Raw genomic sequence first — 19,662 nt, forward strand, 5'->3', positions numbered from 1 at the left:
TGTTTAAGTTCATGCTTATAGTATTTGAATATTTAAAATCATTCTAAAGCAAACCTGGTATCATGGGGGATGAGAGAAAAGTTAAGAGTTCCGGCTTTTTATAAGATAAAATACTCCTCATCCTCATGCCAAATGGACATTTTATTAGATTGGTTGTGCTTTCAATGACCTTTTTTTATTAGGACACCTTAAATGCCAAAAATAATTAAAAAGACATTAGCTTGTTAAGAAATGAAAAATCGATGGCAGTAAGTCTGATTTTGAAAATACAAGAACAACTTAAGAATCGAACAGGAGATGCAAGTAGTTCTGTCCCTGTCATTGTGACACGGTAATCGAGTGCCTACTGTGGTTCTTAATTCTCCACATATTAATTAAAGAAAGAAGATGTGCATGCAACTTGATTAAAATAATGAAAAGTGAAACAGCGACGACAACAAGAAGAATATATGTACCTTAACACCTTGTCAGGTTCTCCTCTAGATATGGACAACACATATTCCACAATTGATCCATCAATTTTTTTTTTCATTGTTTATATATATATATATATATATATATAGCCAAAGAGAGGTGGTCAGTCCGGGGTCAGGGGTCTGACCAGTTTGGATTTTACTTACAAGTTGAAACCTAGCCCGGACTTCTGTGTCATGAATTTAAAGAGTTGAAACAGATCATATTTGAATAAGGAAGTCTCAAATACAAGACCGAACCAGTTGCGCAGAGTGTCTCAGCCTCTCAGGTCCCAGATCTCAATCCGGTTCCTTGCACATCGGAACGTTCTTGGTGAACGGAACGCTCCAGCGTTCACTGTGCGCCATTAAGAACAATCCAATTTCCCCAATCGCAGAGGGAGGAGTCACGTGCTTCCACGTGTCGTGGGTATCAGTTCCTCCCGCCATTAAATTGAGGATTTTGGCAGCGAGCTGCAGAGAGAGAGAGAGAGAGGGGAACCATGCTTCGGAAGGCGTCGAAATTCTTGAGCAGATCAGGTACTTGGAGGTCTTTCGTGTCGCCGAAGGCCGCGGGCGATTCTCAGCTGACTGGGTTGCATGTCTTCCAATGCCCGGTACTCGCTTTCCCACTCTTCTTCCTCACCTGTTCCAGATTTCTGCTTTAGTGCACCGTATACGACATCAATCTGCATTTTTTCCTGTTTGATTGCCGGAACTGTGGTTTGTTTGGATCGTTTTAGGTAGAGTTCTTCCAATTGATTCATCTCCCAATTAGTTGGAGTATCGAGCTCTCTTTTTCTTAGTTGAATTCTTGCGTTGGAAACAATCGATATGTTTAGTTGCTACTCGATCGATGTAAAAGGGTTAAGTTAGTGATCGTCAGATTTCTACCAGAAAGTCGCGCAAACCAGGTTCAATTTTGAGGAAATGGAAGATACTGGTGTCCGTTCTACAAAAATGAAGAACGGCGAATCTTGTCGCTGATCAGTTGATCTTGGAATTTCGAAAGCTGTTTCTTGGTTCAATTAATCCATACATTGTCGCGGTATAGAACTAGGTGTTTGTTTGAATTTTGTTTATGAATCAATGGCGTTCTTTTTGGAATCTTGTTCTCAGACGAAATTTTCTTTGAAAAGGATCGGACGGGAATTGTAGCTAAAATAACAGACTGTATTGCATCACGGGGTGGAAACATTCATGACGTCGATGTCTTTGTCCCTGAAAATAAGCCGGTCTTCTATTCTAGGAGGTGAGTTTCACAGCCCAGGGCATTATATATTCAATGTAGTTTATGTTTCTTTGAAAATTCTCATTTTATTGTAATTTATCTGAGAATAGGCACTGATACCACTTGGCAGTGAATTTACCTTTGATCCAAAACGATGGCCACGAGCTGTAATGGATGATGACTTCCTGACAATATCAGAAATGTTTTGTGCTGAGAAATCTATCGTGCGTGTGCCAGATTTGGATCCAAGATATAAAATTGCTGTGCTTGCTTCAAAGCTGGTAAAGATCCACTGGTTCCACACTTGCCATTTACTCAATACTCTGTGACGTTATGCTGTATACTTTTCAGAATTTTCAACTGCTCTCTTCTTTGCTCTGTATAAGGGGAATACAAAATTGTAGTTAGTGCTTAGGTTATTTGGGACTTGGACAGGAATTCTGATCGCATTTTTAATACACTGATTACTCTGTACATAGATATTTTGAATACGGTTCATCTTCTTTGACCACGACTTATGTGGAAGCATTTCTTTTTGTTTTGTTGTCTAACTACTAAACCCACCTACATCCGAAACATTTCTGTTTGCAGGACCATTGTTTGATTGATTTACTATATGGTTGGCAAGAAGGCAAATTGCCAGTCGATATAGTTTGTGTCATAAGGTGACTTCCTTTATGAGTACTAATTCTGCTTATATATGTTAATTTATGTACTCAACGCAACTAATGTATTCCCTATGACCATGTACAGTAACCATGAGAGGGCACCAAACACTCATGTTATGCGGTTACTTGAAAGACATGGACTGCCATATTACTTTTTGCCGACAAAAAAAGGAAATAAAAGGGAAGAAGAAATTTTGGAATTAGCCAGAGGAACAGATTTTCTTGTCCTTGCAAGATATATGCAGGTACACAAGATGAACATTGTTGTTATCAGCCTCTTCATAAAAATGTTAATTGTGAAATATTTGGTCCCAAAAAAGACTAGTTGGATGTACTGGTTAACTTATTTCCTCATAACCATCATTTTTCGGTTTTGAATTCACCTGTGTGCATGTGTGTGTGTGTGTGTGTGTGTCTGTAATCCAATGTCCAGTTTAATGAAGTCACAAAATCCTTTCCTGGTGGAGCTGAGGAATGGTTGACCCCAGCACTTGTCTTTGCTATAATTTTAGCACTGACCACTGCTAGCAACCACTAAAGTCTAGCTTATGCTTTACAAGTTTGTTGACAAATTCACCCCATTAATGTTTTCGGGTACAGCAACGTTAATCATCTTGAAGAAGGAGAAGGAAAAACCCATGTTGTTTTAGGGATTATGGCATTAGCTTGGTGGGCCTCTTGCTAATCCTAGCATTTTGAGAACTGAAAGGGCTACTAGAGAGCTGAGTTTAACATGTTCTATCATGATATGGTACGATCATTTGGATGCATGACAATATCTTCTTCAAGGAGCAGGGAAATTTTCATCTTCAGTAGGGATAGAGTTGCTAGTCTTTTTTTTGGAACTTGTATGATCATTGAATTTTCATAGGCAAGTTATGCAACAAGAGACTAAAAGTCATGAACCTTACATTGGTATCTTGATTCTTCTATTCCCATTTATTTTTTCTTCGCTGAAAAAGTTGGTAAATAGGCATGTCATTCTTTAACAGCTTTGGTTATTTGACTCACTAATTACTTGAAAAAGAAGGGCCCTGTTTGTCCTTAAACTTTTCTTATCGAGAAATCTTTTTTCTACTGGTTGCTTTTTTAACCTTTTTCAACTGTGTCAAATTTTAAAGATAAGTATTTGATTGTTCTTAAGTATCATATCCCTCAACTTTTATTATGTCACATTCACTTACTCTTCCCCTGGAAATATAACTTGGATGGTTCTCTTTATCAACTATAATATTAGGACCTCTGACGGCACTCAACTTCTATTGCTAGTTCAATGGCTTTGACATACTGTGGCTAAAGTTGACAGTGTGACCGCAAAATGCTTGCTAATTCACTTTTTCGGCTGCTGGGAGTGGCTGACTATCGGTGAAGATCTTTACCTTTTACGGCCCTCACAGGACATGCATATTTACTTGAAAAGTGTTAAAATCAAAAGATAGAGAATAGGCCAATGTTTAGACCAGTCAATTCCATCTTATATATGTGATGCATTTGGCATTGTCTCCTTGTTCATTGTTGATAATTTTGTGCCGTTTTAAGCATGGTCCGGTGAAGTGTAGCATCCACAGGAGACGTGTTACAACAAGTGCTCTTTTATACTGCCAATCTAGTGATCGGATTTGGATTGTCTCCACATATTCACCCTATATTTTTTATTTTACCATGAAATCATTATCTCTATGACCCTGCATAGTGAGACTGAATTCCATTTCCAGATCTTGTCAGGAACTTTCTTGGAGAGGTATGGGAAGGATATAATTAACATCCATCATGGCCTTCTACCATCATTTAAGGGTGGTAATCCTTCTAAACAAGTAAGTTTTTTTCTTACTTTTGAGCTCAATGTTGTCTCCATCATCCATTGGGCATTTTGATTTATCAGGAAACTGTTCTCAGGCGTTTGATACTGGTGTAAAACTCATTGGTGCGACGAGCCATTTTGTAACTGAAGAGCTTGATGCAGGTCCCATCATCGAACAGATGGTAATGCTGTTCACATCTTTCATGATCTCATCTAATTAGACGAAGAAATTTGACTCCTTTAAGTGCTGAGCAGCCTGTCCTGGCCACGACTAGGCCAGCATGATGCAGGATAGTCCAAAAGTTTTAATTACATAAAACCTGAGTGGAGAAGACTCATGAAATTGGTCTTCCACTTACTGAACTCATGCGGAGATAATGGTAGATGGGTCTAGCTTGTCAACAAGATTGAAGCAGAATCCCATGTTCTTGAAAATTTTGATAACCACATTAGTTGGATGATCCATTTTCTCTTATGTGTGTCACTATCAATCATTTATCAAATTAAGAACATCAAACTATTTTTCTCTCCTCTTTGTCATTCCATTACTGTAGATCTGTGCTCCCATTGACTGAATGTAGTGAATGGATGGTTGCCGGTAAAAGGAGTCATGTTGGATGAAGCGTTTGTATTGAAAGTTGTGGGGCACATTTTCTCAACTTCAACAGAGAATAATTTGTTCAGAGTCATTAGATAACGGTTTGACTAAGTCCACGAGAAACAAATGTGAGAAAATGTAGTGAGATACAGAATTCCTTTTAGACTTACCTTTGTATCAAAAATCTATTGAAAGTTTGTGGTTTATTTTACTAATGAAATATGAGATGCTAAGTCATATTTTGACTCCGATACACACTTCACATTCATCCGAATGATTGGTCGGCTAAGGTCTTTGTTTTGATGAATCATGTTCCTTTTAACTGCTTCCTGAGAGCCATTTAAAGATACTTATTTTAGTTTCGGTCCAGAATTGGGAGAAAGAGGTCCATTTTTTTATGCAGTGGGAAACAGTTCTAATGGAGCAACTAGTACATCTACGTAATGTGTGAGCTGCTAGCACATGTATATTTTGTTTGTTCTCCCTCTAACATATGTTCCCTGGCGGCCCGTGGTGCAGGTTGAACGAGTTTCTCATCGGGATAACTTGCGAAGCTTTGTGCTGAAATCGGAGAACCTTGAGAAACAGTGCCTCACGAAGGCCGTTAAATCTTACTGCGAACTCCGTGTTCTAAATTATGACCAAAGCAAGACAGTTGTCTTCTGAGAAGCACAAGGTAACTTTGTGTATCTGTTCGTTATTAACCAAGCGTCAATCCCCACTTTGCTTCGCTTCCATAACGAGGCGTGGTTTCATTTTCAACTTGTGCGTTAAAAATTTTATTGTCAGGTTACGAGGATTGGTTTCTCCATCTTGCCCTTCTAGATATACCCGATCCAGTTGCCGTAGATCTCATCAACTTAGGATGGTCCTTTGACCCGAGAAGTTGGCACAGTGCGAACACGCCTTTGTCACTATGAGAAACAGTACAGTTCTACTGTTCCAAGTAATCTAAAAAACATTCATAGATCTTAGAGGGTGTTTGACGAGAGACCTTTTTTTTAATCTTTGGAAGCACAGTTCTCATGTCAAAAACACCATATTTTGTTCGTTGACATGACAATCAAAACGCCAGAGGTGATCACTAATCACAGCCTCTTTTTTGAGAAAAGAATATGGTGTTTTGAAACATATCTTAGAAAATATTTCTGACATTGTTCTTACCAAACGCGCTCATGGGGTCCTAAGCTGGGGGTTTTACATTTCCCGCTCTAATTGACAAAAGCCTCTCCAATTGGTCAAGTTGAGCTTACTCATTTGGACAGTTGTGCCGGTTTTCATCTTCAAAATTTATGTGAGAAATATTTTTCCAATGATCTTGTATATTTATGGAGAAATGAGGACATGTGTCATTTTACAGGAAGCTGACATCAGATACCACATAGGATATTGGCGGACGGGTGGCCATCTCCTCGGTACCTTCATTGTTATCGACAGTGGCAGTGGCTCTTGCTGGGGATTGCTCCGGCTGCCGCGTCACATTTAGATTGATGGCGGGGCGTTACATCAGCATCCTCACTGGCTTGTTCTACATGGTGTGCCTGTTGCTGAGTTCGGTCGTCGTATGCTTCTGCTTCTCAATGGTCACCGTTGGACAGGTACCTTTGGTGATGCTTGGCTTGGTACCTGGATCTGGAAATTCTTAACCAAATCCATTTGTTAGATTAAGCAAGCAATGAAACAGTTCATATCTCAAAAGCTTGCAAGGAGACGTTATGCTCTCAGACATTGATTCATTTAGGAAAAAAATGATAAAATGGTGTCATTTGACTCGTTTTTTATACTTCAACCATCGATTGACATGCCTCGAGGCGTGACCTCACTAGCTGCATCACTTCTCCGAGCTTAAAGATACAAGTGTTTCTATACTTCAGGCATCGAAGTGCGCCATTGAAATTCATTGATATAAAGCAAGAGCTAGACAAACTTGAGCCATTTCTCATCAATGGTTGCATCTCTCTTTCGCTCTCTCTCTCTTTTATCTCTCATACTGACCCATATTTGTTATTCGTATTTGAATAGATCCAGTCACTGATATCAATGACAACTCGCTGCATTCGTGATGCTAATGGTCCCGCGTGCTCAAACCTTCTCCATTGTGTCGTCCTCTTTTAAACTCCCTTTGTTATCTTTACACATCCATCATCCAGAAACTAGGAAGCTCAAAGTGAAAATGACCACGTACGCAAAGTTCTTTCTCGGCGGCGAAGTTGTTTTTCTCAAGAAAAATATTGGTGAAATTAAAAAATAAAAAATCCCAAAAATTATAAAAGCATAAAATTAATGAGCAACTAATAAAAAAAGTAATCATCAAAAAATCATGAAAAATTGCAAGAAAACCGTTATATTTATTTTTGCCAAGATTTTCCCATTGTTTTCATTGTACTTGTTTTGCTCGTAAATATCACGATATCATGCCACATAATTTTTAATAAAATGTAGTTCAAGTTTTAAGAATCTTCATCAACCTCCTAATTTTGCGTGCTAAAAATATCCATGACGACGCATTCCTTTGAAAGTTGAGCATGCAGCTATGATACACTCAAATTTTTGCATTTTTATTTGAAAACTGCAATTTGGCGTTATAAATTATTTGACAGCCACATGAGACCCAGACTTGACTAGGGCAACCAGTTCCTTTCGACGGGTCCAACAACTAACCGAGAGCGAGGCTAGAACCCTTGTTCTTTTTGTTAAAATAGTGAGAAAGGTGGATTCAATACGACCAATATGGTTTCCTCCTACATGAAAAGGTTCCCCACCAAAAATAATGTCCCAAAGAAAGGTCGATCCCCATAATTAAATACCCTTCTTAGAGCAAATTTGTTTTCAAACATGAACTTTTAAGAATTATCACCATAAAGTTATGAGCATACCGTTTACGAGCTCCAATGTAGAAAGATGCCCATATTATATTATGAACCCATGGTCACATCCTACATGTTTAACAGCGTCCACCTTCTCTGGGAAACAAATATGAGAAAATATAGTGAGACTCAGAGAGTCAGATTTATTTTGGACTTGCTTTTTTATCAAAAAAAAAATTGTTGAAAATTTGGTGAAAAAAGAAAGGTGGTCAAAATCTTAAAAATAAAATACAAAAAATCTAAAAATAAAAATCTGGTAACTTAACAACAGCAGAAAAACAAAAAAAAAAACGTGAAAAACATAAAAAATGAAACTCCGTTTTTTTTATGAATTTTTTGCTAACGATATATTTTTCATAAACGAGATTCTTGACCGTCCTTGGAACATTTTAGATGGTTGGATTCCCAAGTCCCAGACCCACGTGGATTTAGTTGAATACACAGATCGAGCCCGATTCCGGGACGCCTCTGCCTTCATTTTTTGTAGCAAACGTTCGCGACTCCTCGCAAGGAACGCATCGGTTCGCTCTTATTAATCGCCCCACAGAAAACCTCGAACTAATTTTCTGCTTTCGTCTTCTTCTTCCTCTTACGCTGGGAGGGCTACTTCTCGATCTCGTTGCGACATACGGAAGCGGAAGTTCTTCTCGAATGAGAAGAAGCAGCGGAAACAAGAGCGAGAAGACATGGAGTCAAAGCTTGCTACCGCTTTTTTGGATTCAGTGAGCCTCCATTCGCTGCGCTGCTACTTCGCTGAGTTCACGTCGACATTCTTCTTCGTCTTCGCCGGAGTTGGCGCTTCCGTTTCCGTCGGTGGGTTTTTCTTCTTGAGTCCTGTACGAGTACCAGGATCAACTTCCGGCAACCACAAATGTTATTTAGGAAACCCAATTCCGTGTTTGTTGAAAAATACAGTATGTGATATGAAACCGTGTTTTCCAAGGTCTTCGGTTTATATTTTCTTCGAGTGAGAAATGGGACTATGAAACATTTACAGGAAAGCTGACATCGGATGCCACGTTGGATACCGGCGGACTGGTGGCTATCTCCGTGGCACACGCGTTGGCATTGACGGTGGCAGTGGCTCTCGCCGCCGATCGCTCCGGCGGCCACGTCAACCCGGCGGTCACATTTGGATTGGTGGTAGGGCGCCACATCAGCATTCTCACCGGCGTGTTCTACGTGGTAGCCCAGCTGCTGGGTTCAATCGTCGCATGCTTCTTCTTCTCAGTGGTCACCGCCGGCCAGGTACGTTTGGTGATACCGTGACATGGTATCTGGATCTGGATTTTATCCAAATCCATTTTGTTATATTGGAACACTTGTGTCCCAAAAATCTTGCCTCCCCATCTCTCTCTCTCTAACCCCATCCCCATATCCGGTAAAGATTATCAAATCCAGGACTGGAGCTTGTCAGCTGGACAGTTCTTCTAACTTTTCTGGTTCTTGTTTCAGGCCATCGTCCCCCATACCGTGACTTACGAGATGACTGCTACCGGTGGAGTGTTAATGGAGTTCGCCACCACGTACGCCTTGGTCTACACAGTGTATGCAACAATGGTGGACAGGAAACCGGGTTCTCCGAGCCTGCTCGGCCCAATTTCAATTGGTTTCATCGTCGGAGCAAACATGCTGGCTACCGGGCCCTTCACCGGTGGGTCCATGAACCCGGCGCGTTCCTTCGGCGCAGCAGTCGTGAGTGGGAAACTGAAGGATGGTTGGGTTTACTGGGTTGGTCCGATCTGCGGCGGTGGTGCGGCTGGCTTGGTCAAGGGGAAGGTTTTTGCCAGTGATGCCATAAACAGTCACACCGACAATGTCAATAATAATAATCACCATCATGCTCAGAGTGATTCATTAGGAGTGTAACAGTATTTGTCTCAGTATATTGGATCATTTTTTCTGTTGATGAAATGCCTGAGCGATTGATTTGCCTGTGCAAGAAATACTTTTACTGTTTTTCTTTATCCCTCAGAAGGTATGCCCCTGACTTCAATTCTCAGGCGCCAATGGCGGCCATGGCAAACTGCAACTGCTCATCTCACAGCTACGACCTGCCTTGCTTGTTATGCTACTGGGCCAAGGATCTTTATTGTGGCCGCATTTGATTCAGCCTTTTCTTTAACCAAGCTGAGCTGGGAAACATGTGCGGGGCTGTCTATCAACACCCCATCTGGTCCCCCTAGTCTACCAAATTGTTGCTTAATAATAAATTGCACGGAAAGGGCATCTATAAATGCCAAGTTAATTAACTTTTGAAGGATCTGAAGTTCATCAATTGATTAGATCACTGAGTCCAGATGCTACCCTCCTAGTGGAGCTATTTAATGATCTCAAGAACACACTGCTTTTTCATTCCAAACATCCGGAAATTCCAGATGACAAAAGTAAATGCCTCTCTAATTTTTCTCTCTCTTGGTGCATGACCCCGTCATTAATATTTTCACGATAAAAGGCTGAGAAAAAATCAAGAAGAAAAAGCTGTTAATTAGTAGTAGAGCTCAAGAATTTATATGAAAAAAGACTATTATTATTATACCAAATTAAACTTTGCGGGACAGTAAAGGCGAGTTGACGCACATGTGTATGTATTTAGTTTTTAGATCTGGATCCACCCATGATGGGGCAGGGTCCAGAATCCAGATCCACTTAGCAGGTGCAGTTACAACAGGTAAACTCGCATTCTTTCAGTGGAATGGAGATTTCCATTCAGAGTTCCCTGGGAATGGAACTTAGCATAGATAGATGTTGACGAGGGGGGAAAGTGGAAAGGAAGAGAACGGAAACAGATAATGAATATGTTGAATTTATTCCATTCATTTTGGGGTTACCTGCATCGGGCGTTCTTGTACCATTTGGGTTGTGGAACTGGAGCCAGTGCTCTCCCCTCCACAAGCCGTGTGCATCTTCTTGATCATCTTCCACTGCAAATCTAAGGTATAAGATCTTAGAACCTACTGTAACTCCATTGATTTAATATATATTATATATATATATATTATAAGGGAAAATGACCAAGTGTCCAGGAAACATCCGGTTAAAACTTATGGGCCTTCAAAGATGGCGCGAAAATGTCACAGATCAATTTGACGCAGTCTTTTCTCCTGTGCAGATTCAACCAAGTCTCTACTTGAACAGTGCCTGTCGATTCTGTGGCGGCCCTCCTCTGCACCCCCTGAGCAGAAATGAAGGATTCCCCACTAATAAATTCCACCCCAGGCCCAGAGTTGGTGAATTTTTCAAATTCGCTTTAGAGAGCCTAACTGTTTCTATAGGCTCTCGAGTCTTGAAGGCCATCTTGGTAGCTTCATTAAAGACTCTCATTTATGGCTCCAACTAACACAGTGCCTTGGATCCAAGTTGGAGAATGAGTGGAGAAATTTATTTCTTCTGACCGCTCTGTAAAAGAAGAAAAAACTTGAGCTATTCTGTGTTTCTCCTGTAGCCTTTTAATGAGGTTGCTTGAATTGAAGTGGTTTCCGTGGGAGGCGTAAATTCAGTTATTAAAGAATGTGAATGGAGGAACTGCCTCTTTTTCTTTATTGGTAGCGGTAATGGATGTTTGCTTTGCAGATAAGTTATCTGCAGGTAGCAAGAACGCAGATAATCTTAAGACATCTTCCTCTGCTGCTTCTTATTCTTCTTCCTCTTCTTATTCAGTTACTGATCATTCTGTTTCACAACACAGACGTTCGAAGAGGTGAGACGAAACGAAGTTTTTTTTTTCATTTTCGATCATTCTAGTGGTGTTCGAAAGATGCTCTGCTTTTCCTCTTCACAGTTGAAGTTGTCTTCTTTTAGTGTTATTCGGATCAAAGTAATAGTTTGGTGTGCTATTGATCTCTGTTGTTCCTGAGACGGTTCATGTGACACACAACAAACAATGGCGGTAGTCTAGTTTTAATCGATCTATTTATTCTTTTCTTGTAAGATATTCTAAATAAGCTGTTTTATTAAAGATTTCTACTTTGTTTTCTGGTAACTTGCGACGTTCTCGCCATACTCGGTCGTTGGATAGCCAGAGAACTTTTGTTTGATTATTTTGGAGTAGGAAGCTTGTGGTTCTAGCAATCTATGTTGGTGTTAGTGATGGTCTTTTTTTCTTTCTTCCTTTCCTAATTTGGGTGTCCATAAACTATACAACAGATGACCTTTTGTTTTCGCTATATTTCAACGAGCTTTTACGTTTTTATCTTTGTCCCGAACGGTGGGTCAGAAGAAAAGTGCGGCCGGATAATTATGATTTTTAAGTGACTTTGGAAACTCCCAGGATGAGGGAAAATACTTTTTGCTGCAGTTCTCCTCTGTCTCATTGCTAACTTTGTTGTCGTTCTAGTGCATCTGACAAGAACTTGGATTCTGCAAAGGCAGCTCCTTCTCAATCTGTACATCCGAGTGAGCAGCAAGTGAATGAAGGAGGAGGCAATCCTGCGGTATGTTTGTGGAAACTGATACTGTATAAGGATCTCTTTTTCTAGTTACATTCTGCAATTTGGACTTACTAAGAGTGCTTTTCACCTTCATCTGTTAAGCCCCACAATGCAAAACCCATTCCGCAAGATTCCCGTGATCCTGCTGTTAGAAGCGGAACAGATCATCGTGCTTCTTTGGAGAATGATGTAAGTTCTGGCTGCATGCATATCCGTAAGGAAGCTTTTGGTTTTCCATTTAAATGTACTTGTAGTTTTCAACAGAGCACGCATATAAATGCCAGGATCCTTGTACGGCATCTTTTGACTTCTGTAAGCTAGAGGACATGTCTAAGCTTGTGCCGCAAGATTTTGGTATTGACAGAATGATCAGATTGACCCGGAAGGAATAGTGGTAGGCGCGGACCATGGCTGTCACAGGCAGTCAGGGTTCCGCTTTCTTGAGAATCATTCCTTCTTGCCTCTTGGGAGGAGACTTACCGCTGCTCCCAGGAGGAAGTTCCAAGTTTAAGGAGGGGAGAAGGGGGGAAGAAATGGTGTTTCATTTCAAGGACTCGCACAACTTTGCTTCTTTTTAAAATTTTCCCGCTTCCTTCCTCGCCATTGCTCCGAGGTTTCTGTTTTGCATTATGTTCCTGCTCTGCACTGCCAAAGGAAAAAAAGGCTCCTTATCCGTCCCCATCAAAAGTTCACGTAGTCGCTAGCAATGTCGTCTATGTCCACTGTTGGTTCATAAACTACAGTTTCGTGCTTCACATTTGCGTGATCTCAAGTTTTCAACTTCTTCACAGATTGAAGTGTTACAAATGCGACTTCTTCATGAGAGAACAATGCGGAATATGCTGGAGAGAGCGATGGGCCGAGCTTCAAGTACACTGTCTCCAGGGCACAGACATTTTACCGCTCAGGTATTCCCCAGCTGAGGCATCGGGGTGGCCGCCTCTAATTAATAAAAGACCTACTTCTCAATACATTAGTCCTGAAATTGTTCTGTGTCCTCTTGGCTACTATGTGCTGCACCGATAATAGATTTCGTGGAAGGTTTTCATTTATTCGGCTCCTAACTCTGTTAGGGATCAAGAAAGAAGTTTCTTGACATACCCTTAAAAGAATAGGGCAGCGCTTTGCTTTGTGGTCAGTGGAGACACATGGTCCAAGGTGGGCATGTGACCAACGTGGCCCAAAGCATCCGAACATGATATATGAGTTCAGGGTGAGTAATGCCACCCTCAGTGGTGGGTGGTGCTCAACCTGAACCAAGTTAGAGCACGACAGTGCCCTGCCTCTCCCCACGCAACTCCTTAAACACCATTAAACAAAGAGTTACGTAGTAGTTACTGGATTCCAAATCCATCCTCCATCACATGAACTGATAAAGATTGTCAATTTCAAGCAGTGAATAGTTCACATACATAAACACGTACTGCAAAGATACATATTTACATATATCATTTAAGTGGCAGTGATGAGAGTGGAAAGAGGATGGACCATGGCTTTTTCTGCTTCCCTTTTTCTGCTCATGCGATCGCCTTGAAGGAACTGGCTCGCGAGGGGATCAGAAAAAGCCTCACTCTTCGGTCAAAGAGAGAGTCAGGGACCCATGGCCTCCATTGGAAATTTACTGGTCGGGGTACACATCTGCCTATCCTGGTCTATGTGTGGCTTTGCCTATATGACGTTTGGACTATAAGATTAATTAGTTCAAATCCTCAAACTCTTATGCTGCATAATGCAACCTATATGAACATTAAACTGTAGAATGAATTATGCTGCTAGACTACCTATTGAAGTGATATTGGTTTCTAGAATTTCTAGTGCTCATGTTCTCATGGAAAGTTGTGACATGGCATCATTGTTTTCCCAGACATGTAGGTGTTATGTTATTGATTTTGTCAACATTAATAGGAAAGGATTCTGATTTTAATGTCCTGGATTTGTTAGACGAGAGAATTAATATCAGAGATTGAACTACTTGAACAAGAGGTGGCCAACCGTGAAAAGCATGTACTGTCTCTCTACAGAAGTATTTTTGATCAATGCATCAGCAAGACATCATCAGAACGAAATTCAGGGGCAGCATCTCCTGCCCATGATAAAAATGAAGCGCGGAAGCATCCAAGTATCATTTCTAGCTCATTTTGCTCTTCTAAGAAGTTCCCTTTGCAACATTTGCAAGTTATGGCATCTATGAAGGAGCATGGGAAGAGGAGTTCAACGCAGACATGCAAGACCAGATACAATTCACTCTTTAGCAATAAAATGGATGTTGATAAGGAGGGTCACTTTCGTGATTGTGGTAAGGTATGACTGGAAATTGGTGCTTCTTGACATGGTTAAATTGCATCTTTTACTGTTGCTTTTCATCTCATATTTAAAATGGGCAGTCATTTTTAAGAGTGAAATAAAAGACTGCAATTGGAACTCCCCATTTAGAAAATTTAAGCTGGAGTTAGGCAAAAGCTTAGCCATGTTACACTGCCCAAATCAGATTAGGGTCATCGCACTTCTCAGGAATACAAATATTACCCGCTAGTAAGACAATAGAATCACTTATTTTTCTGAGTTATGGTCAGATATGACACTATGCTGTAAATAGAAGATATGTCATGAATGGTATAACAACTGCCCATACAATTTACTTCAGAAACTTGTGAACATATGTATTTATTTCTGATAGCGAAGCTACCAGTATAAGAAAATCGCCCAAAGGATTGGATGAACAGCAGAAAAACTTCCTAGAAAATGACTGATGTTAATGATATATGACACTTATTGATCTTTTTTCAGGGTCAAGCTGGTCTACTTACTGGGAAGACATTGCTGGGTTCACGTACACTGAAGGATCATCTGTATCGGTGCCCCTGTGAATTGTCTGAAGAGTTGGTGAGGTGCATGGCCTCCATATATCACTGGCTACAAGGTTCAGCTTCTAAAAAGCCGAAAAGAAAAGGTTGTCCATCTCTAACAAGGTCATCCACAGATGTAATTATTCCAAAATATATGGTTGAAGAAGAGCAGCACTGGTCTTGTAAACCAGTGATTGAGATATCATGGCTGTCTACAGACAGAAATCATTTTTCCCATGGATCATGTGCCATTAGTAGCTACAGGTAGAGAATCAAATTTTGTTTCTCCTGGAATATACTGATTACACAGTCAATTGTTTGTCTTGTGAATGCTGGTGGGGACTTTTCCTCGAAAAATCTAAGGGTAATGCTGACCTGAAAAATGGGAGGAGGAAAAGGGAAGAAAAGTGTGCAATATAATTTTTTCGGAGTATGACTTTGTTGATGGAATAGTCTCGTTTTGTGGTCATATTAGAAATCATGGAGAACTTGAAAATTTTTTTATTAGTCCATTTTCCCTTTTTCCAACTAAAAATGTATTAACTGTGATATAAATTTTCAAAAGAAGAAAATTGAATGTGAAACCTTATTCCATACCATATAATGTTGGCATTTTAATTAGGATGCTGAAAATCTGCCCATGTTTTATTTTGCGGTGGGAGCCTCTGCACATTCCAGGTCATTGGTAGAGCAACTTGAGAGAGTAGATGTGAGCCAGATGGAAGGAATTGCAAAAGTCGCATTCTGGATTAACGTGTATAATTCTCTCGTTATGCATGTAATGATTTCTGTTTCTCTGGAGGTTGTGTTTTTAAATTAGGTTAAGTGTAGGATTCTTCCTCAGGATTCTCCTAAAGAGTGTCGTATTTTATACAGGCACATCTAGCATATGGGATCCCCCGCAGTTCTGTGAGAAGGATGGCCTTGTTTCATAAGGTAACTCTTGCATTGTCCGTTCAATTTATTTGGTTAGTTGACCCTATTCTTTGGCTGCTGCAAGGTGCTGCAAATGTTTATTCTGAAACATGGACTACTCGGTGTGAAATTAATTGAGTTTCCCGTGAAATTGCACATTTTTTGTTGCCTGTTTACTATGAGTCCTTGTGATTTTCGCTTAGTGCCATCTACATATAATGAACAGAGGCTTCCTTTCCTTTTCTCAACATGCGCAAATTCTGTGGCACCAATTTTGCTCCAGTACATTGTAGTAACTTGTTTATGACAGGCTGCTTATAACATTGGAGGTTGCATAGTGAGTGCCAACTCTATTGAGCATTTCATATTGTGCTTCCGAACCCCTCGGATTGGACGTGTAAGACTCGAGTCCTTGCTCATTTACTCACCTTAGCATATGAATTAGCTTTTAATTATGTTAATATTAATGGCAGTGGTTTGAGCCCATCCTGTCAACCGCCCTGAGAATGAAATCAGGAGAATCACAAGTAGTTCGTTCAAAGTTCGGTGTTTCAGAGGCCCACCCAATTGTTTGCTTTGCACTTTGCACCGGTGCCTGCTCTGACCCAATGGTAATGCTTCAAATCCAAACTGTCGCTGCACTTCTCTACTTCATTCATCCAATTTCACATAGAATTACATCTCATAAGCATTGTGCAGTTAAGGGTGTACTCTGCTAAAAATGTGAATGAAGAGCTGGAGGCGGCAATGAAAGATTTTCTTCAGGCTAATGTGGTGGTGAACAAGTCCAGGAAAGTGTTGCTTCCCAAGGTGCTTGAAAGGTATGCAAAAGAGGCATCCCTCAATTCTCAACATATACTCGACTGGGTGTCCAAGAATGTGGACAAGAAACTACATGATGCTGTTACAAAATGCATGAACAGTAAGTCTAGAGGAAAGACTGCACAAACCATAGAATGGTTACCATATAGTGCAAGGTTTAGATACATGTTCTCGGTGGACTTGATAGACAAAGCATGATGTCTCCAAAAGATACGTTCTCTTGGTTACTAGGAAGGCAAATCTGTCATGAGCTCAATGCACAATATTATTGTAACTTCGTAACCTTATCTAAATACTGTCCTGTGCTTTGAGTTCCTAGTTTTTTCTGCCTTTGTCTGGGCATCTCAATCGAGCTTCTCTCTCTCTCTCTCTCTCTCTCTCGCGTGTGTGTGAGAATATGGCAGAGCTCTTGGGGGGCCACTGGAAGGGAGTTAGCAACCATCTGGCTGGTGAAACACTTGAGATCTCTACTAAAGAGATTCATCTGTCACATGTAATCACTACATGAAGTCGGCCTAGGCTTCTAGCTATGCTTACTTAACTGACATCGATTGATGCTTGACAGTGCGAATGTAGTTCAAACTCTATTGGTTTGTAGCATTCTTCCGTGGGGTCAATATGTACTACTAACCACTGACAGACAGAAAAGAGCATAAAAAATTCTGAATTCATCTGCTTGACAGAATTGAACTTTTATGCACGTAGGCCAGTATGCTCTCTGAATCGACAAAATCACTCTGAAAACCTCTTCTTTATAAGATACTCATTGGCTGTGCACATCACACCTGAGAAAGAAACTGTAACACCATAAGGGCTATGTCGGCCCCACGTTTTCATGACAAAGGTAATGTTGCAAATGGGCATATTCTGGTGCGAAGGAGTTGAGATATTTGACCATATTACATTAAACCTGCATTGTCTGTGATAGAAATACTCTACTACCCATGTGCGCTGTTTTCTATATGTGATATTTTTAGTGGGCAGTTGCATAAAAAGCGGATATCTCTAGTACCCATGTAATTCGTGTCGTTCTGACAGAGGGACACGCTCTGCCTTCACAACAGGACCAAGTTTTTCATGTGTATTAATGTGAACTCTGATGAGGGTTGTCCACTTGTCCCCGATGAACATCTAAATTCCAACTAAGGGGCGATGGACGCCTGTATCAGTCGGCATTGTTAGTATTAATTCTTTTAAATGAAAAATGTTAAATTTATTGATTGTTTTAAATGAATTTTTTTATTCAAAAGATAATTCTCATGTGATTGTGTTTTATGGACGACAAACTGCCGGGCATTAGGACTCGGCCTTTTATCACTCGTTCTGGATCGGATCTGGATCTAGCGGTCCAGTAAATAAATCAAGCAGCGCAGCGTCGGGGTTCTGATATTTGGTGGATCCATTCGGTCCGAGATGAAAGCAGGAGGGATCCGTTACTCCGGAACCGTTTTCAAGAAGCGCCCGCAGCCTAGCCACGCTGCTGGCGTGCGTACCGCACCTTGCCTCATGGAAACAAGCCAAATTCTTGGCGCGAATATGGGTACACGTGTCTTATTTCCATTGGAAGAGAGACACTTATCAACCGTACATTGCTGTCTGAGTCAGCAGAAGTAGAAACTGGTGCTCCGTCCAGCCGTTCCGACGCCCTGCCGCTCGATTCGTGAATGACATTACAACTTCCGTATATTACGCAATCGCCCTCACGCTTTCTCCGCTTCGTGCACAAAAATACCCCCACAAATGAAAATCAACGAGGATGCCATTCCGGATCCTGATTGTGGATCATTGGAGCTCGGATTTTGACATACCGGTCCATTCACCGCCTTTTTTTTAATCCTTTTACGAAGAAATCTGGATTTCATTTTGGACTTTGGATCTTGATCAAGGTTACAATTATTAGGATTCCTATTTGCTTTGTTCCAAACAAATTTTCTCATGGGAAAGTTTCTCCACTGGAGAAAAACGTTCACTGCCCATAAAAAAATAAAGAAAACCTCAACCTTTTCCCAGGTGCAAAGACCATCCGTTGGCTGTTTGTGGGCGATATTTTCTCATCTGGATGAAGTTGTTGTAGCAAAACCGACATGACACGGTTGGTATTTACAGCAATGGGCCCTTGGGTTTATTCGAGTATTTTAAGTCCAAGAACATGTCGACCAAATGAGACGTTCTCCACTCATTGTAAGACGTTCTAAATATATTCTAAAGCTAGAGCTCCAACAACCAAAACTTACAAAGGTCTTCACCTCTGATATTATACTCGTAACTCATTAGGAACCCTTTTTCCTATTGTTAAGGTGAAGAACTGGACTAAATTTTTGTTTTTCTTCATCGTCAATCCAAGCACCGTTCATATTTTTTTTTATCAACGAATAAATCTCTTTGTGTCTTGTATTTTTCGAAAAAAAGTGTTAAAGCTAAGTGTGGGCAGTTGCCCACACGGAATCACATAATTCACTTTGTTTATATATTGCCCCCTATGCATAATTTGACTTTGTGTTTATGTTAATTTGCAGAGAGACAACTTGGTTAATTCGTCATTATAATTTTAATGGTAGCATCCTAAAAAAGAGAATTGCAGTTAAAGAAGATGAAAACGGACTTCTACTTGTTGAATTGAATTTAAAAGCTTGATTTAACTTAGTTGGTGAGGTTAGGGGACTTCATTTCTCATGCTTAGTTATGTTCTTGGTTCTTAAGTGATAGAGTAGGATATTCAAGTTGAACTGTATTGATGTCAAGATATTGGAGGTAGGAAGAATAGCGGTCTTTAGGCCTCTTTTCGGAGCAATGAGTTGTAAATGTTTGCTGATTCCAATGAAGGCCGGGTCAGCCCAGGTGGGCCCGATAATTTGGTTTTAATATTTAATTTATTAATATTTATATATAAATATAATATTTTTTAGGATGAATTATATTTATATTATTTTACATTAAAAAAAAATATATTTTTAAATTTAATTGGGTTGAACCCGGACTCCAGTTTTAATGGTCAGACCAAACCAGGACCCGAGGTTCGGATGTTGGGCCGG

General features: G+C 40.4%; 3 protein-coding genes across 3 annotated transcripts; all 3 read left to right on the forward strand.

Annotated features, from left to right (window-relative positions):
* Positions 1-910: 910 nt before the first annotated feature.
* Positions 911-6,539, forward strand: LOC116266316 (formyltetrahydrofolate deformylase 2, mitochondrial-like). Its single transcript, XM_031647477.2, has 9 exons — positions 911-1,069; positions 1,592-1,704; positions 1,814-1,964; positions 2,275-2,348; positions 2,437-2,596; positions 4,067-4,165; positions 4,248-4,334; positions 5,270-5,426; positions 6,111-6,539. The coding sequence occupies exons 1-8, from the start codon at positions 956-958 to the stop codon at positions 5,414-5,416; spliced, it is 945 nt and encodes a 314-aa protein (XP_031503337.1). The 5' UTR covers positions 911-955; the 3' UTR covers positions 5,417-5,426; positions 6,111-6,539.
* Positions 6,540-8,225: 1,686 nt separating this feature from the next.
* On the forward strand, positions 8,226-9,725 carry LOC116265280 (aquaporin TIP2-1-like). Its single transcript, XM_031645834.2, has 4 exons — positions 8,226-8,430; positions 8,615-8,865; positions 9,073-9,482; positions 9,593-9,725. Exons 1-4 carry the CDS (start codon positions 8,304-8,306, stop codon positions 9,723-9,725), a joined length of 921 nt encoding a protein of 306 aa, XP_031501694.1. The 5' UTR covers positions 8,226-8,303.
* A 614-nt stretch (positions 9,726-10,339) lies between these two features.
* On the forward strand, positions 10,340-16,954 carry LOC116265354 (uncharacterized). The gene is made up of 12 exons (XM_031645917.2): positions 10,340-10,554; positions 10,730-11,317; positions 11,954-12,050; positions 12,150-12,236; positions 12,839-12,955; positions 13,989-14,348; positions 14,835-15,157; positions 15,572-15,671; positions 15,770-15,829; positions 16,119-16,205; positions 16,282-16,419; positions 16,508-16,954. The coding sequence occupies exons 2-12, from the start codon at positions 11,172-11,174 to the stop codon at positions 16,826-16,828; spliced, it is 1,836 nt and encodes a 611-aa protein (XP_031501777.1). The 5' UTR covers positions 10,340-10,554; positions 10,730-11,171; the 3' UTR covers positions 16,829-16,954.
* Positions 16,955-19,662: the final 2,708 nt, after the last annotated feature.

Source organism: Nymphaea colorata, chromosome 12, assembly GCF_008831285.2.
Source record: "Nymphaea colorata isolate Beijing-Zhang1983 chromosome 12, ASM883128v2, whole genome shotgun sequence".
NCBI classification, from domain to species: Eukaryota; Viridiplantae; Streptophyta; class Magnoliopsida; order Nymphaeales; family Nymphaeaceae; genus Nymphaea; species Nymphaea colorata.